The sequence below is a fragment of the Schistocerca serialis genome, chromosome 2 (assembly GCF_023864345.2).
Source record: "Schistocerca serialis cubense isolate TAMUIC-IGC-003099 chromosome 2, iqSchSeri2.2, whole genome shotgun sequence".
NCBI lineage: Eukaryota > Metazoa > Arthropoda > Insecta > Orthoptera > Acrididae > Schistocerca > Schistocerca serialis.
The window spans coordinates 1,063,459,073-1,063,483,958 of NC_064639.1; the positions used below are offsets into that span (position 1 = coordinate 1,063,459,073).

Below are 24,886 nucleotides of genomic sequence, written 5' to 3' on the forward strand. Positions count from 1 at the left end.
CGGCTCAAACTATTCGGAACGCCGTGCTGGATCCCAACGGCCTCGTATCACTAGCAATCGAGATGACAGCCATCTTATTCGCATGGCTGTAACGGATCGTGCAGCTACGTCTCGATCCCTGCGTCAACAGATGGGGACGTTTGCACGACAACAACCATCTGCACGAACAGTTCGACGACGTTTGCAGCAGCATGGGCTGTCAGCTGGGAGACCATGGCTGCGGTTACCCTTGCCGACGCTGCATCACAGAAAGGAGCGCCTGCGATGGTGTGCTCAACGACGAACCTGGGTGCACGAATGGCAAAACGTCATTTGTTCGGATGAATCCAGGTTCTGTTTACAGCATCATGATGGTCGCATCCGTGATTGGCGACATCGCGGTGAACGCACATTGGAAGCGTATATTCGTCCTCGCCATACTGGCGTATCACTCGGGGTGATGGTATTGGGTGCCATTGGTTACACGTCTCGGTCACCTCTCGTTCGAATTGACGGCACTTTGAACAGTGGACGTTACATTTGAGATGTGTTACGACTCGTGGCTCTAGCCTTCATTCCATCCCTGTGAAATCCTACATTTGAGCAGGATAATGCACGACCGCATGTTGCACGTCCTGTACGGGCCTTTCTGGATACAGAAAATGTTCGACTGCTGCCCTGGCCAGCACATTCTTCAGATCTCTCACCAACTGAAAACGTCTGGTCAATGGTGACCGAGCTACTGGCTCGTCACAATACGCCAGTCACTACTCTTGATGAACTGTGGTATCGTGTTGAAGCTGCATGGGCAGCTGTACCTGTACACGCCATCCAAGCTCTGTTTGACTCAATGCCTAGGCGTATCAAGGCCGTTATTACGGCCCGAGGTGGTTGTTCTGGGTACTGATTTGTCAGGATCTATGCCCCCAAATTGCGTGAGAATGTAATCACATGTCAGTTCTAGTATAATATATTTGTCCAATGAATACCCGTTTATTATCTGAATTTCATCTTGGTTTAGCAATTTTAATGGCCAGTAGTGTACATATCGCTAACTCATGACTTGTCACCTCAGTGTATTTGCTAATTCCGAAATGTCTTCGCCTCACTTGTTGTGTTGCAGTGTCTCAACTCTTTACAGCGAATGCTACGAGCACAGTATAGTTCGCTGAAGTGTCCGGTGTTTGTTGTGCAGGGCGGTGCGTAGCTCGCGGGAGAGCTCCCGCCGCAGCAGGACGCGCCGGCTGTTCACGCTGTACTCCCTGTACGCGTGGGGCGTGCCCACCGTCATCACCGGCGTCGCCTACTACCTCAGCGCCACCGGCAGGATGTTCGGCCTAGGCCGCGTCTCCTGCTTCATCCAGCGTAAGTCCTAACTCCACCTACATTCTACTAATGGCTGAAAAATACTGACACGAACAGAAGAATGGTAAAACTGGTAGAAGCCGACCTCGGGGAAGATCTTTTTTGGATTCCGGAGAAAAGTAGGAACACGCGAGGCAATACTGACCCTACGACTTCTCTTAGACGATAGGTTAAGGAAAGGCAAACCTATGTTTACAGCATTTGTAGACTCAGAGAAACCTTTTGACAATGTTGACTTGAATACTCTCTTTGAAGTTCTGAAGGCAGCAGACGTAAAATACAGGGAGCGAAAGGATACTTACAACTGGTACAAAAGCCAGACGGAAGTTACAAGAGTTGAGGGGCATGAAAAGGAAACAGTGGTTGAGAAAGGAGTGAAACAAGGTCGTAACCTATCCCCGATGTCATTCAGTCTGTACATCAAGCAAGCAGCAAAGGAAATCTAAGAAAAATTCGGAGCAGGAATTAAAGTCCAGGAAGAAAAGATAAAAACTTTGATGTTTGCCGATGACATTGTAATTTTCAGAGACAGCATAGGGCTTGGAAGTGCAGTTGAATGGAATGGACAATGTCTTGAAAGGAGGATATAAGAAGCTGAGGGAATGAGATTAGAAAACGAGACAAAGTAATGACTGAGTTTTGCTATTTGGGCAGCAAAATAACTAATTATGGCCGAAGTAGAGAGGACATAAAATGTAGATTGGTAATGGCAAGAAAAGAGTTTCTGAAGAAGAGAAATTTGTTAACATGGAAGATATCCGGCTTCTGGACAACACAATGCACGCACGGTTTCATGCTTTTATGCAACATTCTGGCAGTTACATCCATCATTAACTTACAATCATTTCACATTTGTAATGGCTTATCTCGCGTTTAAATTAACCTCTGATCTTGCAAGGTTAATCGCTTACATATGTTACCTAGACAAATGTATTCCCAAAATTGTCTCTATATTAATTGTCTTTATTCTGTCAATCTATTTTCGTTTTCGTTTTTCATTTTATTTACTATTTACGTATTTTTTTCGAAGTGTTGGTTCTGATTAATTACTCACCTATCCCTTTCTTATAGAGGACATGTATTGAACTATGTACATCATGAGTTGTACGAAAAAAGTCTTCAAAATACAGCACAATAAATAAAATGCTTGTGCACTTATTTGTGTTTTACTCGAAAAACTTTTAAGATGCAAGGACTATAAGAATTTTTAATATATTATAAAAAAACAATGCAGTGCCACTACAATATCTAAGCACACTTACAACTATGCACAGACTAACACGTCATTAGAAAAAAAATATCTGATATTTCGATAATAACTCACATAATTTATAAATAACCGTTTAACTCTGGCAGTCACTGAGTCAGTTAGCTTCAGAAAGCGCTTTTACCACTTGTACTCTCAAGCCCTAAATTAATTGTACAAATGGTCAATGGGACATGAAACTAGCTAACTAACTAAGTTTTGTTAATCTAATTAATCTCATCACACTCTAGATGAATGCACCCGCTGATGGCAGTATGCTGCCGAAACACGTCGTGATGATAAATATTGTGAGGCGTTGGCCTTTTCTTGGCCGTCTCCAGACATTTTTTACTCTACGTGCAACTATATTACGTGTAAACAATTCAATTCCAGTTTTAATGGTGACATGAAACATGACTGGTTACGAGATTCGATGGGTGCTTTAGTTGATATCATCTTGATTACATACCTTCTTTAGCTTGTTTTTCTGTCTAACGTTTCTGCATATGGTTCGGTTCCTGGAGCTACTTGTGGGGTCCCCAGAAATCGCAGTTCTCACTGATCTGACGCAGAAGGGACTTCATTATTTCCTTCAGCTGGCGTCCTCCTGGCGAGATACGAAGAATCTGACGCTCAGCGGCCAATGGCTAAGTCGGTTATAGCCGAAACAGAAATGGACGTTTTGTTCTAGCTTCGGCGAAACGCAGTTCTCACAACAGTGTACCTGAGCACGGGGGCAGGGCGAGGAAAGCCATCCCCGTTAGGTTAACTGACCTCAAGAGCAAACAAACATTCTGCCGGGAGGCAGCGGGACACCACTCGCTAGTCAAAATAATATCGTCTCCAGCGTACTCTGGGGAATACAGACTCAGACTGTTCCATGAGGATGTAGACCCTTCAAATTTATCGTTCCTGTCTCCAGAAATTTTACGAGCAGGGCGAACGACTGCCACGCTCTGGGAATCGGGCCAGCCGGTTGCTGCTTCGTGCAGAAGGTGCTGATTGGCTAGTCCAAAGTTAACACTTGGTGGGAGGCAAAGGTTCATGATAATTTGCCGCAACTGAATGGCGTTTCGGGGCTGCCCTACGATTGCCCGCGAGGGAGAAACGTGAGCGTTGCCCCAAGTTTAGACTGTAAGCCAGAGACAGGAGGACTGGACAGTAGTATTCCGGGGACGGCAAGTGAATTGGCCGTTAGTGTTTTGAGTCTTAAAGTTTTTCATCCGCAAGGGAGTCGGCTACAATGGCGCGCGCAGTCTGCAAGCATCGCCACGGTAGCTGGCAGTCCTGTCCACACCTAACGCGTCACTCCGGCAGAGCTCAGCGGCGCATCGTCGGCCGCCAAGCACGCAGTCCAACGGTCGTAAGACGGCACTACACCGCGAGAGACTGGCGCAGAAGCGAGAAATAATTTGGAGGGGGATTTTTTTGATAGAACGGTTGAATTCACGGTGATTCCTGGTATCTGTGCAGTGTGCAAATTAAGGGGCGCAGCACGAGCATTCTTATTCTACACTCACGCTCATAAATTAAGGATAATTGCGGAATGTGGTGCCACACAACGTGGCACTGCACAAAACTGGCGCTAATAGCATAGGCACATAGGGAACACACACGACACAGATCTGTAAGTTCACGGTATTGGTGATAAGTTGAGAAAACCGTCCCGAAAAACATGTGCTTCATAAAGCCACTGTTTCCTGCGCATGTACCCCGACATCAGTATGGGATATAATCACCATGCACACGTATACAGACCGCACAACCGGGCTGGCATACTCAGGATCAGGTGGTCGAGCAGCTGCTGGGGTATAGGCTCCCGTTCTTGCACCAGTGCCTGTCGGAGCTCCTGAAGTGTCCTAGGGGTTTGGAGACGCGTAGCGATACGTCGACCGAGAGCATCGACGGGGTTTGGGTCTGGAGGACAGGCAGGCCAATCCATTCGATTGATATTTTCTGTTTCAAAGCACTCCTCCACGATGGCAGCTCGGTAGTGCCATGGGTTATCATCCATCAGGAGGAAGGTGGGACCCACTGCACCCCTGAAAAGGTGGACACACTGGTGCAAAATGATGTTCCGATACACCTGACCTGTTACAGTTCCTCTGTGAAACACATGCAGGGATGTAAGTGCACCAATCATAATACTACCCCACACCATCAAACCACGACCTTCATACAGGTCCCTTTCAAGGACATTATGGGGTTGGTATCTGGTTCCTGGTTCACGCCAGATGAAAACCCGGCGAGAATCACTGTTAGCACTACGCCTGGACTCGTCCGTGTACATAACCTGGGACCACTGTTCCGATGACCATGTCCTGTGTTCTTGACACCCGGCTTTACGGGCTCTCCTGTGACCAGGGGTCAGTGGAATGCGCCTTGCAGGTCTCCGGGCGAATAAATCATGTCTGTTCAGTCGTCTGTAACTGTGTGTCTGGAGACAACAGTTCCAGTGGCTGCGGCAAGGTCCCGAGCGAGGATACCTGCAGTAATCCGTGGCCGTCTGCTGGCACTGATGGTGAGATATCGGTCTTCTTGTGGTGTTGTACACTGTGGAAGTTCCATACTGTAGATCCTAGACACGTTTCCTATCTGCTGGAATCGTTGCCATAATCTTGAGATTACACATCGTGGCACACGGAGGGCCCGTGCTACGACCTGCCGTGTTTGACCAGCCTCCAGTCGCTCTAGTATTCTACCCTCATAACATCATCAATTCTTTGAGCTATTTTCAACACACAGTCACCTTTAGCAAGTCTGGAAACGTATTCACACTTACTCGCTTCACCGTACTCTGACGTGCACCAACACACCTCTGCGTATGTGGACTGCTGCCAGCGCCACCGTGCGACAACCGCAGGTCAAATGCACGGCATGGTCGTACCCCGAGGTGATTTAAACCTGCAAACCGCCCAGCAGAGCTTTGTTTCATCATGTATCAGCATTATCCTTAATTTATGAGCATGAGTGTATTTCTTTACTTCTGAGGATAACGGGTCGAATAATCACTGATGTTATTAATCAATAGTGGAGATGATAAACGTCGATGTCCTCCTTTTTCATAACATCCCGATTGTCAGCATTGCCCTTTCTTTTCTTGTACTCAGTTGACAATTTATAAACTTTAATGCAGTGCCGCTGGTTTAGTGGCTGACATTTGGATATTAATTGTCCAGCGACTTCCGCTGGTGATGGGTCTGTATTATTCTGTATTAATTCATTTTTCTTTCATTGTCAGATCATTAATTTCACTTATTGTCTCATTGAATAAATTACATCTTGCCAGATCTACACTACAGGACATTAAAATTGCTACACCACGAAGATGACGTACTACAGACGCGAAATTTAACCGACAGGTAGAAGATGCTGTGATATGCAAATGATTAGCTTTTCAGAGCATTCACACAAGGTTGGCGCCGGTGGTGACACCTACAACGTGCTGACATGAGGAAAGTTTCCAACCGATTTCTCATACACAAACAGCAGTTGACCGGCGTTGCCTGGTGAAACGTTGTTGTGATGCCTCGTGTAAGGAGGAGAAATACGTGCCATCACGCTTCCGACTTTGACAAAGATCGGATTGTACCCTATCGCGATTGCGGTTTATGGTATCGCGACATTGCTGCTCGCGGTGGTCGAGATCCAATGACTGTTAGCAGAATATGGAATCGGTAGGTTCAGGAGGGTAATAAGGAACGCCGTGCTGGATCCCAACGGCCTCGTATCACTAGCAGTCGAGATGACAGGCATCTTATCCACATGGCTGTAACGGATCGTGCAGCCACGTCTAGATCCCTGAGTCAACAGACGGGGACGTTTGCAAGACAACAACCATCTGCACGAACAGTTCGACGACGTTTGCAGCAGCATGGACTATCAGCTCGGAGATTATGGCTGCGGTTATCCTTGACTCTGCATCACAGACAGGAGCGCCTGCGATGGTGTACTCAACGACGAACCTGGGTGCACGAATGGCAAAGCGTCATTTTTTCGGATGAATCCTGTTTCTGTTTACATCATCATGATGGTCGCATCCGTGTTTGGCGACATCGCGGTGAACGCACGTTGGAAGCGTGTATTCGTCCTCGCCATACTGGCGTATCACTCTGGGTGATGGGTGCCATTGGTTACACGTCTCGGTCACCTCTTGTTCGCATTGACGGCACTTTGAACAGTGGACGTTACGTTTCAGATGTGTTACGACCCGTGGCTCTACCCTTTATTCGATCCCTGCGAAAGACGGCCGGGGTGGCCGAGCTGTTGTAGGCGCTACAGTCTGGAACCGAGCGACCTGAGAAGTTAAGTCCCATAGTGCTCAGAGCCATTTGAACCATTTGATCCCTGCGAAGCCCTACATTTCAGCAGGATAATGTACGACCGCATGTTGCAGGTCCTGTACGGGCCTTTCTGGATACAGAAAATGTTCGACTGCTGCCCTGGCCAGCGCATTCTCCAGATCTCTCACCAATTGAAAACGTCTGGTCAATGCTGGCCGATCAACTGACTCGTCACAATACGCCAGTCACTACTTTTGATGAACTGTGGTATCGTGTTGAAGCTGCATGGGCAGCTTTACCTGTACACGTCCAGGCGTATCAAGGTCGTTATTACGGCCAGAGGTGGTTGTTCTGGGTACTGATTTCTCAGGATCTATGCACCCAAATTGCGTGAAAATGTAATCACGTCAGTTCTAGTATAATATATTTGTCCAATGAATACCCGTTTATCATCTGCATTTCTTCTTGGTGTAGCAATTTTAGTGGCCAGTAGTGTATTTATTAGGACTGCCCGTTTCGGCAGCACGCTGCCATCATCAGGTGACCTCAACCAATCCCATACAACATGGATAAATTTAAGGAACGTAATACTGCCTTGTCATACTGTTTGCCATCTGAAGCACGTGTTCCCATTTCTGAGCCTACGTGACGGATGGCGTGTGTGTCCGCAGAGGGCAGGACGGAGTACCTGGAGGTGTTCTCGGCGCCGGTGGGCGCGCAGCTGCTGGTGAACGTGGTGCTGTTCGCGCTGACGGCGCGCTGCTGCTGGCGCGTCAAGGCCGACCTGGAGCGCATGGCGCCCGCCGCACCCACCAAGAGGAAGTACCGCGCGGATCTCGCCAAGTACGTACGCAGCCCAAGCGCCTCCTACTCATTCACAAACCCTCAGAGCCCAGAAGTTGAATGGTGGCGTTGTGGTCATCGCTCTGAGGGCCGGTTTCATGAAGCACTCCTGTGCAAACCTCTGCATAACCACTGCATCCCCCATCCTTTTGTACCAGCATTCTGTGGTCATGCCCCAGTCTCCTTCTACAGTTTTCACTCCCTACACTGCCAAATTAGCTACTCCTTAGAGCCTCAGGATCCGTCCCACGACTGACCTCTTGTTGCATTCAAGTTGTGGCATAAACCTCCTTTCTCCCCAATTTGAATCGTTTGTTATCTGATCTACCCATCTACTTTACAGCAATCTTATGAACGAGGGGCGTTCAGTACGGAATGCAAAATATTTTTTTTCGGCCAGTTTCGTTTGCGAAATGAGGAATTTATTGTGGGACACGTGGAATATTTCCGTTTCAGCCCCCATAGTTTCATGAAGTTCTGATTGGTGGCAGCGCTACACGTAGCCTTCAGAATGCCTGACATTGAGTTTCTTCTGACGGTAAACCAAACCACGGAACAAAAACACGGTGAATCGTCGGATGAGGCGTCTGTCATAATCGCAACAAGGTGGCGCAAACCTGACCCATCTCCCACGAGCCGGCGTGCCTCACACAGCTGTGATTCCCACAACGTTGAAACGTGCGGACACTCTCATTCGAGGTGATCGACGCATCACAAATACCTCGCTGCACAACTGGACGTCTCTGTTGGTGGTGCACCCAAGAGGAGCTCACAAAACTGCACTGAACTTTTCTTCCTCGCCATTCTACAGTCCGGATATCGGACATTCCGACTTCCATCTGTTTGGCCCAATGAAGGATGCACTCCGCGGGAAGAAGTATGTGGATGATGGGGAGGTTGGTTATTGATGCAGCGAGACTTTGGCTCCGACGTCGACCAGTAGATGGTTGGTTGGTTGTTTTGGGGAAGGAGACCAGACAGCGAGGTCATCGGTCTCATCAGATCAGGGAAGGACGGGGAAGGAAGTCAGCCGTGCCCTTTGAAAGGAACCATCCCGGCATTTGCCTGGAGCGATTTAGGGAAATCACGGAAAACCTAAATCAGGATGGCCGGACGCGGGATTGAACCGTCGTCCTCCCGAATGCGTGTCCAGTGTCTAACCACTGCGCCACCTCGCTCGGTGCGACCAGTAGAGTGATACCATGTAAGGTGGATCGAGGCCGTCGTATTGAAAGGAGATTATGTTGAAAAACAGGGTTTTGAAGCCTAAAGAGTAGGCAATAATATGGTTATAGGAATGAGTGTATTGGAATCCAGAATAAAACTAAACTGCTAAAAAAATGTGTTGCACTGCTTATGGAACGCCCCTCGTAGAACCAAATTTAAAAAGCTTTTCTTCTTATGTGATCTCAGAATAAAGCGTCTATATGAAGCAGGTTTTTATTAAATGACGTACGTTCGTAACGGTATTAATCTGTTCCTTTTCCTGTCCACTCGCGAACAGTATTCGAAAAAAACGTTTACACGTTTTGTAAGAATTCTACTCTCTCTTGCTTTATTCTGCGTTATCTTTATGTTTAATCTGTTCTTGTGACAAGCCCAAACAGGTTAGCAACATTCACAAGAGGAATCAGAGTGGAATACTTGTGAACCCGCTATGTGCACCGACCAGTGAATATAGATAACGAAGAAAAGAACAGCAATCGATCGCGAAATCCATCGTTTTATTACAGCAGCTCTAGATTTTTCCTCCCCCCATGAACCATGGACCTCGCCGTTGGTGGGGAGGCTTGCGTGCCTCAACGATACAGATAGCCGTACCGTAGGTGCAACCACAACGGAGGGGTATCTGTTGAGAGGCCAGACAAACGTGAGAGGCAGCAGCCTTTTCAGTAGTTGCAGGGGCAACAGTCTGGATGATTGACTGATCTGGCCTTGTAACACTAACCAAAATGGCCTTGCTGTTCTGGTACTGCGAACGGCTGAAAGCAAGGGGAAACTACAGCCGTAATTTTTCCCGAGGGCATGCAGCTTTACTGTATGATTAAATGATGATGGCGTCCTCTTGTGTAAAATATTCCGGAGGTAAAATAGCCCCCCATTCGGATCTCCTGGAGGGGACTACTCAAGAGGACGTCGTTATCAGGAGAAAGAAAACTGGCGTTCTACGGATCGGAGCGTGGAATGTCAGATCCCTTAATCGGGCAGGTAGGTTAGAAAATTTAAAAAGGGAAATGGATAGGTTAAAGTTAGATATAGTGGGAATTAGTGAAGTTCGGTGGCAGGAGGAACAAGACTTTTGGTCAGGTGAATACAAGGTTATAAATACAAAAGCAAATAGGGGTAATGCAGGTGTAGGTTTAATAAAGAATAAAAAAAATAGGAGTGCGGGTAAGCTACTACAAACAGCATAGTGAACGCATTATTGTGGCCAAGATAGACACAAAGCCCACTCCTACTACAGTAGTACAAGTTTATATGCCAACTAGCTCTGCAGATGACGAAGAAATTGATGAAATGTATGATGAGATAAAAGAAATTATTCAGGTAGTGAAGGGAGACGAAAATTTAATAGTCATGGGTGACTGGAATTCGTCAGTAGGAAAAGGGAGAGAAGGAAACATAGTAGTTGAATATGGATTGGGGCTAAGAAATGAAAGAGGAGGCCGTCTGGTAGAATTTTTCGCAGAGCATAACTTAATCATAGCTAACACTTGGTTCAAGAATCGTGAAAGAAGGTTGTATACATGGAAGAACCCTGGAGATACTGGAAGGTATCAGATAGATTATATAATGGTAAGACAGAGATTTAGGAACCAGGTTTTAAATTGTAAGACATTTCCAGGGGCAGATGAGGGCACTGTAGATTAAAACTGAAGAAACTGCAAAAAGGTAGGAATTTAAGGAGATGGAACCTGGATAAACTGACTAAACCAGAGGTTGTACAGTGTTTCATGGAGAGCATAAGGGAACAATTGACAGGAATGGGGGAAAGAAATACAATAGAAGAAGAATGGGTAGCTTTGAGGAATGAAATACTGAAGGCAGCAGAGGATCAAATAGGTAAAAAGACGAGGGCTAGTAGAAATCCTTGGGTAACATAAGAAATATTGAGTTTAATTGATGAAGGGAGAAAATATAAAAATGCAGTAAATGAAGCAGGCAAAAAGGAATACAAACGTCTCAAAAATGAGATCGACAGGAAGTGCAAAATGGCTAAGCAGACATGGCTAGAGGACAAATGTAAGGATAATAGGGGATTATCTCACTAGTGGTAAAATAGGTACTGATTACAGGAAAATTAAACAGACATTTGGAGAAAGGAGAACCACTTGCATGAATATCAAGAGCTTTGATGGAAACCCAGTTCTAAGCAAAGAAGGGACAGCAGAAAGGTGGAAGGAGTATATAGAGGGTCTATATAAGGGCAACGTACGTGAGGACAATATTATGGAAATGGAAGAGGATGTAGATGAAGATGAAATGGGAGATATGATACTCCGTAAAGAGTTTGACAGAGAACTGAAAGACCTGAATCGAAACAAGGCCCCCGGAGTAGACAACATTCCATTAGAACAACTGACAGCCTTGGGAGAGTCAGTCCTGACAAAACTCTACCATCTGGTGAGCAAGATGTATGAGACAGGCGAAATACCCTCAGACTTCAAGATGAATATAATAATTCCAATCCCAAAGAAAGCAGGTGTTGACAGATGTGAAAATTACCGAACTATCAGTTTAATAAGTCACAGCCGCAAAATACTAACGCGAATTCTTTACAGACGAATGGAGAAACTGATAGAAGCCGACCTCGGGGAAGATCAGTTTGGATTCCGTACAAATGTTGGACCACGTGAGGCAATACTGATCCTACGACTTATCTTAGAAGAAAGGTTAAGGAAAGGCAAACCTACGTTTGTAGCATTTGTAGACTTAGAGAAAGCTTTTGACAATGTTGATTGGAATACTCTCTTTCAAATTCTGAAGGTGGCAGGGGTAACATACAGGGAGCGAAAGGCTATTTACAATTTGTGCAGAAAGCGGATGGCAGTTATAAGAGTCGAGGGACATGAAAGGGAAGCGGTGGTTGGGAAGGGAGTGAGACAGGGTTGTAGCCTATCCACGATGTTATTCAATCTGTATATTGAGCAAGCAATAAAGGAAACAAAAGAAAAGTTCGGAGTAGGTATTAAAATCCATGGAGAAGAAATAAAAACTTTGAGGTTCACCGATGACATTGTAATTCTGTCAGAGACATCAAAGAACTTGGAAGAGTAGCTGAACGGAATGGACAGTGTCTTGAAAGGAGAGTATAAGATGAACATCAACAAAAGCAAAACGAGCATAATGGAACGTAGTCGAATTAAGTCGGGTGATGCTGAGGGAATTAGATTAGGAAATGAGACACTTAAAGTAGTAAAGGAGTTTTGCTATTTGGGGAGCAAAATAACTGACGATGGTCGAAGTAGAGAGGATGTAAAATGTAGACTGCCAATGGCAGGGAAAGCGTTTCTGAAGAAGAAAAATTTGTCAACATCGAGTATAGATTTAAATGTCAGGAAATCGTTTCTGAAAGTATTTGTATGGAGTGTAGCCGTGTATGGAAGTGAAACGTGGACGATAAATAGTTTGGACAAGAAGAGAATAGAAGCTTTCGAAATGTGGTGCTACAGAAGAATGCTGAAGATTAGGTGGGTAGGTCACATAACTAATGAGGAGGTATTGAATAGAATTGGGGAGAAGAGGAGCTTGTGGCACAATTTGACTAGAAGAAGGGATCGATTGGTAGGACATGTTCTGAGACATCGAGGGATCACCAATTTAGTATTGGAGAGCAGCGTGGAGGGTAAAAATCGTAGAGGGAGACCAAGAGATGAATACACTAAGCAGATTCAGAAGGATGTAGGATGCAGTGGGTACTGGGAGATGAAGAAGCTTGCACAGGATAGAACAGCATGGAGAACTGCATCAAACCAGTCTCAGGACTGAAGACAACAACAACAACAACTCTAGATTTTGACTACTACATAGTCATCTTCAGCCGCATATAAACAGATGACATTAATCCGAAACGCCACGTAGTAAACAACATTGGTTGATGTAGAGCATACAGAAATCTAGCATACTTTGGGCTAACGTCAGCTGTTGTTATATGCACTGAACATGACTAAGTAACATTTTAAATCTAGAGCTGCTGTAATAAAATGACTGATTTCGTGATGGGTTGCTGCTCTTTTCTCCATTGTCGGTTCACCAGACTCTTGTGTCTTTGAATCTGCACTACACTTCTCCAGAATTTTCTCATTTGATGTAAGTTTGTCATTTGCTGTTACCAGTGCTGCACTCTAAAGCTGACATTTTGCCTCATCTACTATAGTTAGGACTCTTATAGAGGCATGTGTGCACTAATATTTTCGTGAACAAAAAAGAAAGTAAATTAAAACGCTAGCAGGTACCGTTGCAGTGGTACGTAAAGCACCCACCAGCACTCCATCGAATTGAAATGTTTATAGAATTCCACGTCGCTGGCAAAATTATCATGGAGGTAGTTCTTGTCTAGGATTTATATTTAGCTGACGCTTATCTGTAATTACCCATAGAAGTAGAATCCAGTCCGGAGCCGCGCTGCTGCTACGGTCGCAGGTTCGAATCCTGCCTCGGGCATGGATGTGTGTGATGTCCTTAGGTTAGGTAGGTTTAAGTAGTTCTAAGTTCTAGGGGACTGATGACCACAGCAGTTGAGTCCCATAGTGCTCAGAGCCATTTTTTGAAGTAGAATCAAAACTTTTTATGTTAATCAATATATTAGACTACCTTTTTATGTGGAAGTACTTCCACAATGTTACAAAAATACTTAGAGTGGCTTATACAGGGACTACCACAGGCTGTGAACATCTAGATGACGTCATGATCGTCACTGGGTCCATCCAGGAGCAACACATCCGAAATTTAAGAAAGCCATGTAATAAACTTAGTGGGGAAAATTAAACGCTGTCCTTTTCATAAGAGCTTTCGATACCTCTGCCATACACTGACAAAAAATGTGCTGAACTCTCATCAGCTCATATTGAAGGATAATATCCTTTGCGAAGGGAGTTATTGAAGCTAAAAAAAGTGTGTGAAGTCTTCTCCGTGACTGGACACATTTACGCCAATAGATGTTCCGCTACTCGGGATAGGCTCTGTGCTGTCACGTAAGGCACCCAACGGCAAAGAACAACTGATTTCATATGTGTCTAACAATGGTACATGTGAATTATAGCCACCGGCTGTTATTTATGGTAACAGCATCAATAAATACCGTGTTTTCTTACACACAACAAAATCCCACCAAACCACAGGTGTCAAGCAGTTAATTTCGTTTTTGGCTTCGAAGCGAACGTATTTAATAAGACAGCACAACAGTTTCTGCAGTGAGTGGTCTTTCTGAGCAATCACCACTCAATAGGTCAATGTCCACGATGTGACGCACGTACTAATGCGTCCTAATCATGAGTTCAATAAGCAAGAGGCATTCTGTTTTCATCTCGATTAAAACATTAGGGTCAAGACAGACCAACAGATATGGCAAGAAAGTGAAGTCCTGTGCTATTATAAATACACATGATCCAGTGTCAATCACAGAAAAAACTTCCTGGCTACGCGGCCATTTAATCTTATAAAATACTTAAAATGCTAAAATACTACGCCCTGAGGAAGTTCACTGCAAGACGACCGAAACGTCGTTTATTTTAGCATTTTAAGTTTTTTTAAGATGGCACAGCAATACACAGAGAAGAACTGCAATGAGATCCTGTGTTATTGTTAGCTCAGAAACACGGAGGGGTACAATATATCCAGTCGCCACTTCTTTCTTTTCCCACATTGAGAATTGTTTATCACTAATCTTTCAGCCATGCTCATTAAGTGCACCTGTTTACTGTCCGTGACTGTAATGAGAGTATGTAGAGTGCAGCGTCATGTTTGTGTTGCCGATTGCGAAGATACACAAGAAGAGGGCGAAAGCTGTTGCCGATACAAAGACTAACTCTTCTCAAAGGATTCCGAGAACACCGTTATGCTTAACATCGCCATGTCCTCTATACCCAGTCTTGCCAAAATATTTGCAGTTTAACGTAAGTCCTTAATGCAGTGTCTGGAGACCAATAACTCTGGGAATGAGAAACTTTACGCCATCGACCCTTCTCCCCTCGCAAACCAGATATTGGTGACTATCACTGGGTCCAGGCAACAAGACGCAAAGTGACCATTGTCGGATCGAGTGTCAGGGCAAAAGCATGCAATGTGCAGTTATATGTGGTTTATTCCCATGATCTTATAAACAGTGCAATAATGACTGACCTATGTGATTCGTTTTTCAAAAAAATTCCAATAACGCTCAGCAGTTTCGAATGTTCTTACTTCTCCTTTCATAGTTGCATCTAGTCAAATGTCCTTAGCCGTAGGCGTTAACTGTCGTTGGTGATTGACAACTTTGACTTTTGCTTTCAAGAAGTCTGTGATTCGAGGCTCGTTTGCATAGCCTCTTCCTGAAGCCGTCGTTAAGTCTTAACTTCGTCCTGTGCGATGCATCCTCGAACTGCAGTCTAGCAGTGCGATGCCTCAAAGAAATTCGAAAATCATGCAAAGGAAATAGTAACAAGTTAAAGTTTTGACTCGATTCGCCAGGTGTGTGGGGATGGCTCAGCCTACAGGAGTACCGGTCGCGTAATACAGCCATCCCGCCTTGAGTCTCGGCCTAGCAAGCACGTCTTTACAAATGATTAACCAGTAAACTTGATTTATCGCACAGAAGTGTCGGAATTGTATCGACAGTACTCCATGAGTTATTCCCACAATCCATGCTTGGGTCGAAGAGATTAAAGTCGCCGCGTTTTCTTTTTATCCCCAGCATAATGTAAATCAGTCTCTCGCATTGACCTTTTCCCGGGAGGCGGGGGGAAGGGGGGGCGGGGGAGAGGATGCTGGAGAACAAATGCTCAATTTTTCAGTTAATGGAGACGTTTTTGCAAATACTTTTTAAAACCTTTTTACGGATTCGTTCGGTGACTTGGGGCGCAATACATGTTTCCCTTCCGGCTCAAACTTTTCCTGGTAATTTTTTTCTAATTAGAACACACTAGACATTTGCGTGACTGCGCGTTTTACGAAGACACTCATGGCTCTCTCTCGGACGCCATTTGGGATTCGCGTTTAATTAAGAGAGAGCTGGACTAAGAGGAGATAAGCAATAGTGGAACTGGCAGGGGAGCGCTAGCCCCGTCGAGCCTTAATACGACTGCGTCGTCGAATCCAGGGAAATCCCCAGGCAACAGTATCGTACCGTGAACGGGAAGTCCCTCTGCAGTGCTCTACGGTAGCAGAACAAGCGTGCTCAATACTGGAAAGAGTAGATGTCGTTCGTTAACTAACGATGCTTCACTGTAAGATTGACTGCTCTTCAACTGTCCAAGTACTGTGAACAATGTACCACGACTTCGAGCTGAGCTTTCCTAGATCATCCCCAACAACAGTCCAGAAACGAGCCTGTTCAGACGCCCCAGACACTGGACAGTGGGTCGCTTGCCTAAAATACATGGTCTGGTTCATGTATAGTAATAAGAGAAAGTACGATACCGAATTTTATTGTGACGAAGAGACTACGTCAGTTCCGAGTACACTAGTTACAAAACTTACCTTACACTAACTGAGTACCAGGCGATGACCTGCTATGTATTTATTCCAGTTCTATTAGTCCATTTCCTCCTCTCGCTCTCTCTCTGTCCATCTCCTCTGCCCTCCTCTCTGTCCAATTCCTTCTTTTCCTTTTCGCTCTGTCGACCTGCTCCACCCCCCATACTCTGTCAACCTCATCCTGCTCCTCTGTCTACCCATCTGCTACTCCCCTCCTTCGCTGCCCATTTCTTCCTCTTCCCTTTCTATGTCCATCCCATCTTCACCCTCTCTTTGTCAATCTCCTCCTCTACCCTTTAACTGTCCATCTACTGCTCCTCCTCTCGCTGTCCACCTCCTCCTTCCCCCATACGTCCTGAACCAGTATTAGGTGAATGAAGTTCAGCCGTGTACTGCTTTATACTAAAGATGCATTTTACTGCTTTGTACGTAAGATGTATTTAGCTACAATGTACATTTATGTGGCTGTCATAATGTACCTTATCCAACAGCTTATTGGACGATTTGATAATGAGCTTAGGCTCAAAACTAGTCATAAAGTAACAAAGGAAATTAATATTGTAACTTTGATGGTTTTCTGCAATTTATTACATAACTTGGTTAACCAGAATAGTTGCAGAGGTCATGCCTTATAGAATGCCTTAAATTACTAGCGAAAGAAGATGTTATGCGGGCTCCTGATAATGATTAACGTCTTGTCCAGTATGCTTACGTATCGTCATAATTTCGATATCATTTGTGGTTATGGTAAGTTCTTGTGTGACCAAACTGCTGAGGTCATCGATCCCTAAGCTTTTTTTTTGGGGGGGGGGGGGGGGTCATCGGTCTTCTGGTTGGTTTGATACGGCCCGCCACGAATTCCTCTAGGCGTACACACTACTTAATCTAACTTAAACAAACTTACGCTAAGGACAACATACGCACCCATGCCCGAGGGAGGACTCGAACCTCCGACGATGTCATTTGTATTCAACCATAGCGAACTACATCTACATCTACATCTGCATACATACTCCGCAATCCACCATACGGTGCGTGGCGGAGGGTACCTCGTACCACAACTAGCATCTTCTCTCCCTGTTCCACTCCCAAACAGAACGAGGGTAAAATGACTGCCTATATGCCTCTGTACGAGCCCTAATCTCTCTTATCTCATCTTTGTGGTCTTTCCGCGAAATGTAAGTTGGCGGCAGTAAATTGTACTGCAGTCAGCCTCAAATGCCGGTTCTCTAAATTTCCTCAGTAGCGATTCACGAAAAGAACGCCTCCTTTCCTCTAGAGACTCCCACCCGAGTTCCTGAAGCATTTCCGTAACACTCGCGTGATGATCAAACCTACCAGTAACAAATCTAGCAGCCCGCCTCTGAATTGCTTCTATGTCCTCCCTCAATCCGACCTGATAGGGATCCCCAACGCTCGAGCAGTACTCAAGAATAGGTCGTATTAGTGTTTTATAAGCGGTCTCCTTTACAGATGAACCACATCTTCCCAAAATTCAACCAATGAACCGAAGACGACTATCCGCCTTCCCCACAACTGCCATTACATGCTTGACCCACTTCATATCGCTCTGCAACGTTACGCCCAAATATTTAATCGACGTGACTGCGTCAAGCGCTACACTACTAATGGAGTAGTCAAACATTACGGGATTCTTTTTCCTATTCATCTGCATTCATTTACATTTATCTATATTTAGAGTTAGTTGCCATTCTTTACACCAATCACAAATCCTGTCCAAGTAATCTTGTATCCTCCTACAGTCACTCAACGGAGACACCTTCCTGTACACCACAGCATCATCAGCAAACAGCCGCACATTGCTATCCACCCTATCCAAAAGATCATTTATGTAGATAGAAAACAACAGCGGACCTACCACACATCCCTGGGGCACTCCAGATGATACCCTCACCTCCGATGAACACTCACCATCGAGGACAACGTACTGGGTTCTATTACTTAAGAAGTCTTCGAGTCACTCATATACTTGGGAACCAGTCCCATATGCTCGTACCTTAGTTAGGAGTCTGCAGCGGGGCACCGAGTCAAACGCTTTCCGGAAGTCAAGAACTATGGCATCCGTCTGATACTAGGTCTGACACGAGGTCAGCAGTAGGCAAATACAAGATGTAGGAAGGAGGGAAGACGACGGTTCCACGTCCCGTCGACATCGAGGTCATTAGAGACGGCGCACAAGCTCGGAATGTTTCAAGGAAGGGGACGGAAATCCGCCGTGCCCTTTCGAAGGAACCATCTCGGCATTTGCCTGGAGCGATTTAGGAATATCACGGAAAACCTAAACCTGGACGACTGGACGCGGATTTGAACCGTCGTCGTTCCGGATGCGCCACCTCGGTCCGTAATGCAAGAGCTGAAGCATTTAATGTTGGTTTCGCAAATGACCCGCCTTCGCGACAGCTGAATAGCGTACATTACGAATGCTGCAGAAAATGATTAGCGAGTTCTTTGCATCATTCATCTCCAAGTTAGGCAATCTGTCGATGAAGAGTACTGCCATACCCGCAAGATATATCCATGCCTAGTAAAAATCCTAGTATGATACTGGATTAGACCCCCACTTTGTTCTAATTAGTACACTACTGGCCATTAAAATTGCTACACCAAGAAGAAATGCAGATGATAAACGGGTTTTCATTGGGCAAATATATTATACTAGAATAGACATGTGATTACATTTTCACGCAAATTGGGTGCATAGATCCTAAGAAATCAGTACCCAGAACAACCACCTCTGGCCCTAATAACGGCCTTGATACGCCTCGGCATTGAGTCAGAGCTTGGATGATGTGTACAGGTACAGCTGCCCATGCAGCTTCAACACGATACCATAGGTCATCAAAAGTAGTGACTGGCTTATTGTGACGAACCAGTTGCTCGGCGACCATTGACCAGACGTCTCCAATTGGTGAGAGATCTGGAGAATGTGCTGGCTAGCGCAGCAGTCGAACATTTTCTGTATCCAGAAAGGCCTGTACAGGACCTGGAAAATGCGGTCGTGCATTATCCTGCTGAAATGTAGGGTTTCGCAGGGATCGAATGAAGTTTAGAGCCACGGGTCGTAACACATCTGAAATGTAACGTCCACTGTTCAAAGTGTCGTCAATGCGAACAAGAGGTGACCGAGACGTGTAACTAATGGGACCCCATACCATCACGCCGGGTGATACGCCAGTATATCGATGACGGATTCCCATCTTTCAATGTGCGTTCACCGCGATGTCGCCAAACACGAATGCGACCATCACGATGTTGTAAGCAGAACCTGGATTCATCCGAAAAAATGTCGTTTTGCCATCCATGCACCCAGGTTCGTCGTTGAATACACCATCGCAGGCGCTCCTGTCTGTGATGCAGCGTCAAGGGTTGGTTCAAATGGCTCTGAGCACTATGCGACTTAACTTCTGAGGTCATCAGTCGCCTAGAACTTAGAACTAATTAAACCTAACTAACCTAAGGACATCATACACATCCATGCCCGATGCAGATTCAAACCTGCGACCGTAGCGGTCGCTCGGCTCCAGACTGTAGCGCCTAGAACCGCACGGCCACTCCGGACGGCAGCGTCAAGGGTAACCGCAGTCATGGTCTCCGAGTTGACAGTCCATGCTGCTGCAAACGTCGTCGAACTGTTCGTGCAGATGGTTGTTGTCTTGGAAACGTCCCCATCTGTTGATTCAGGGATCGAGACGTGGCCGCAGGATCCGTTACAGCCGTGCGGATAAGATGCCTGTCATCTCGACTGCTATTGATACGAGGCCGTTAGAATCCAGCACAGCGTTCCGTATTACCCTCCTGAACCCACCGATTCCATATTCTGCTAACAGTCATTGGGTCTCGACCAACGCGAGCAACAGTGTCGCGATACGATAAACCGCAATCGCGATAGGCTACAATCCGACATTTATCAAAGTCGGGAACGTGATGGTACGCATTTCTCCTCCTTACACGAGGCATCACAACAACGTTTCACCGGGCAACGCTGGTCAACTGGTGTTTGTGTATAAGAAATCGTTTGGAAACTTTCCTCATGTCAGCACGTCGTAGGTGTCGCCACAGGCGCCAACCTTGTGTGAATGCTCTGGAAAGCTAATCATTTGCATATCACAGCATCTTCTTGCTGTCGGTTAAATTCGCGTCTGTCGCACGTCTTCTTCGTGGTGTAGCAATTTTAATGGCCAGTAGTGTAGAAACACGCCCCAGCTAGTGCGTGCATTTACTCAACGCTGGCACTGTCACGAGTTCGCAATGGTACAGAAGTCGCAGTCGCGCTCGCGCCAGAGCGCGGCTGGAAATGGCAGAACGCATGCGATGCGTGGGCGTGGCCAGGCAGCCGCGACGGGCAGAGGACAGGTTTCCGTGGCGGTGGGCGTGCCCTCGGGGAAGTCGCGTGCCTCCACCGCGTGCAGTCTGCACGGTCTCCCGCTGCACCAGCGTTATCTCGCTGCCTCGCCGCCCCCTCTGCTTAGCCAAGTATTCCACACGGGCACGTTCAGGGCAAATGCACAGACAGACTCATCCAGTTCGCATGATGACTGTAGTAGGTCTATCACTATGACACAAACTGGAAATGCCAGCGTGTCAGACCAACTGTCGATAGTGACTCGGTTTTGCTACCGGAACTGTGCACTTCGGAACCGCTGACCGTACTTCAGTGACACCCTTGGTCTTCCGGTATTCTTGCATTTCTAAAAGCAACTACTTCTACATTTGCATATACAAGTTGTCCCATTTATCTAGAAATAACTTTTTGTCCACAAGCAAAATAAAAATTACATCAAGCAACTGTTGTACAGCTCGACTGCCTTTCTTGTAACTCTGTTTTTTACGAAGGTATGACATCAGTATGTGTTTTTTAAGTAGCACTTCACGTATTTTCTTCAGTAATCCACTTCCTCGTCGGCCGATGTGGCCGAGCGGTTCTAGGCGCTAGAGTCTGGAACCGCGCGACCGCTACTGTCGCAGATTCGGATCCTGCTTCGGGCATGGATGTGTGTGATGTCCTTAGGTTAGTTAGGTTTAAGTAGCTCTAAGTTATTGGGGACTGATGACCTCAGAAGTCCCATAGTGCTCAGAGCCATTTGAACCAATCCAATTCGTCCTGTTAAGATCTGTTCAAATACGTATCACAGTGCACTGTTTACGTAAACACGGCTTTATTAGAAACGTAACACGCAACTGACTTTAACTCTCCTATACTATCAAACGGCGCAGGTACCTGGGGTTGAAAGTGTCTGTGTGTGCAATGCACACCAATGAAGAAAAGCTAGAGATACTACATATCTATCGAAAATGTAAGTTAGCAGAACAGTAATTGTAATAATCAAGATACAGAGTAACTACAGACAATGGCTGCGAGTGAGCACTGATTTAAATCAATGGGCGGGGTTGAAAGTTTGTGCCGGATCAGCATTCGAGCCCGTCTCTCCTGCTTACTAGGAAGATGCGCTGACCACTGCGCCATCTTTTTCTTCTTCTTCTCCTCCTTCTTCTTCTTCTTCTTATTATTATTATATCTTGTCTCCCTCATTTTCCTGTAACCTATAAAAAGATCTCTATTTGCGACCCGCACTTGGACCCTAAAAACAAAAATATGTGCACCATTACGGGCGTTGGCCCATAACTAAGCCGAGCCCAACAGTTCTACCTAAACTGAGGAGTACTGAAGCAACTCATATCACTTAATGAAAGCAAGTCTTCTGGTCCAGACTGTATACCAATTAGGTTCCTTTCGGAGTATGCAGATGCATTAGCTCCATACTTAACAATCATATACAACCGTTCGCTCGACGGAAGATGCGTACCCGAAGATGGAAAGTTGCACAGGTCATACCAGTATTTAAAACGGACAACGGGAGTAATCCACTAAATTACAGGCCCATATCGTTAACGTCGATATGCATCAGGATTTTAGAACATATATTGTATTCGAACAATATGAATTACCTCGAAGGAAACGGTCTATTGACACACAGTCAACATGGGTTTAGAAAACATCATTCCTGTGAAACACAAGCCGGCCGAAGTGGCCGTGCGGTTAAAGGCGCTGCAGTCTGGAACCGCAAGACCGCTACGGTCGCAGGTTAGAATCCTGCCTCGGGCATGGATGTTTGTGATGTCCTTAGGTTAGTTAGTTTTAACTAGTTCTAAGTTCTAGGGGACTAATGACCTCAGCAGTTGAGTCCCATAGTGCTCAGAGCCATTTGAACCATTTTTGTGAAACACAACTAGCTCTTTATTCACATGAAGTGCTGAGTGCTATTGACAAGGGTTTTCAGATAGATTCCGTATTTCTGGATTTCCGGAAGGCTTTTGACACTGCACCACACAAGCGGCTCGTAGTGAAATTGCGAACTTATGGAATATCGCCTCAGTTATATGACTGGATTTGCTATTTACTGTCAGAGAGGCCACAATCAGAAGATCAAAACAAACCGGAAAACGATTTAGAAAAAATACCTGAATGGTGATAAAAGTGGCAGTTGACCCTAAATAACGAAAGGTGTGAGGTCGTCCACATGAGTGCTAAAAGGAACTCGTTAAACTTCGGTTACACGATAAATCAGTCTAATCTAAAAGCCGTAAATTCAACTAAATACCTAGGTATTACAATTGCGAACAACTTAAATTGGAAAGAACACATAGAAAATGTTGTGGAGAAGGCTAACCAAAGGCTGCCTTTTATTGGCAGGACACTTAGAAAATGTAACAGACCTACTAAGGAGACTGCCTGCACTACGCTCGTCCGTCCTCTTTTAGAATACTGCTGCGCAGTGTGGGATCCTTATCAGATGGGACTGACGGAGTACATCGACAAAGTTCAAAGAAAGGCAGCACGTTTTGTATTATCGTGAAATAAGGGGAAGAGTGTCACAGAAATGATACAGGATTTGGGCTAGGAATCATTAAAAGAAAGGCGTTTTTCGTTGAGACGGAATCTTCTCACGAAATTCCAATCACCAACTTTCTCCTCCGAATGCGAAAATATTTTGTTGACTCCGACCTACATAGGACGAAACGATCACCACGATAAAATAAGGGAAATCAGAGCTCGTACGGAAAGATATAGGTGTTCATTCTTTCCGCGCGCTATACAAGATTGGAATAATACAGAATTTTGAAGGTGGTTCGATTAACCCTCTGCCAGGCACTTAATGTGATTTGCAGAGTATCCATGTAGATGTAGATGGAGAGAAGAGGAGTGGGAAGGTAACAAATGTATGCCACAGATAAAATGATCTGTCTTTTTTTGGCCCGAACCTGTGGAGTGAAGTCCATAAAGCTGCCCGTATTTAAGTCCGCCCGTAGCCGTGGAGAAATCCATAGATGTCTTCTCCAAATAAAGGGGAATATCGTTGGGGATCGTAGTATCAAAAAATGTGAAATAGTTCATGAGATCAGCTGTTCGTTTCATGGCCATTTCAACTGCATGACGGCTCGTAGAAAAAACTCCATAGGAAGTTGGAACAGTATTGCCTATGTTTCGGATTACAGACAATGGCACAATGTCGTTCGTTCGCATAAGTCCAAAAATCGGGAATACGTTTCTCGCCAGTGGAAAAAATATATCGAACTGCAAGGCTGCGGAACCAATTCACAGAGCGAGTCTTCGTCTGCAGGTAGTACAAGTCATCGGAGAACAATATCGTTTGCGTTGTTATTCGGTCAGGAGTAGCACGTGTGAGAAATGCCAGAATCCGCTGGACCAACCGCCAGGCGTCTACTGCCGGGCCACATGCAAAGCGATGATCGTCCGTGTCCGTCACCTCACACGTGACGCAAAGTGCGGAGTCGGCGAGGTGAACTGGGAGGAGACGAGAACGATTCGGTTGTTTCCCAGTAACGGTGGAATTTCACGCGGGGCGTGCAGCTGTGTTAAGAAAACGGACGCTCACCGCCCGCCATATACTGCTCCGCCCAAAGTGCGGGTACTTCTGTTGCATCACACACTGGTATCCCAAATTAAAGCAACAAACGGAAATTTTGCAAAGTTGCGTTTATTTTGCCACAAAACAGTATAAACAGAAGATAGTAAAGTAGAAACAATGTAAAGAATGCAGAACTGCAGTGTGGAAAACGGTAGACAAAAATGTTCTTGTTTTTTTGCCAACTTAACAGATTTGCACACACATTCTGACAACTGATTACTGTGCTCAGTACCGGGTATGACCACCTCTGGCAACAATAAACGCCTGACAACGACGAGGCATGCTGTGAATGATGGCACCAATCTCATGTTGAGGCAATAACGCCCACATTCTTCCTGCAGAGCTGCTCGCAAGTCTTGAGGAGTGGTTGGTGGATGTTGATGTGATGCAGTCCGTCTCCTTAGTGCATCCCAGACGCGCTCTATGGGGTTCATAGCGGAAGAGCGAGCAGGCCACGTCATGAGTGCGTTATCTTCCGTTTCCAAGAAAACGCCAACCACGCGTTTTCTATGAGGTCGATTGTTATTGTCCATCAACCTGGAGTCTGT

The 24,886-nt window shown here is 45.6% G+C and overlaps 1 protein-coding gene across 1 annotated transcript in view; it reads left to right on the top strand.

Annotated features, from left to right (window-relative positions):
* Positions 1 to 24,886, top strand: part of LOC126458517 (uncharacterized) — a 703,126-nt gene that overhangs the window by 545,051 nt on the left and 133,189 nt on the right. Inside the window, exons 5-6 of the mRNA XM_050095620.1 lie at positions 1,175 to 1,344; positions 7,545 to 7,716. Of these exons, the coding sequence (XP_049951577.1) occupies positions 1,175 to 1,344; positions 7,545 to 7,716 (342 nt within the window). The remainder of the gene's footprint in view (positions 1 to 1,174; positions 1,345 to 7,544; positions 7,717 to 24,886) is intronic.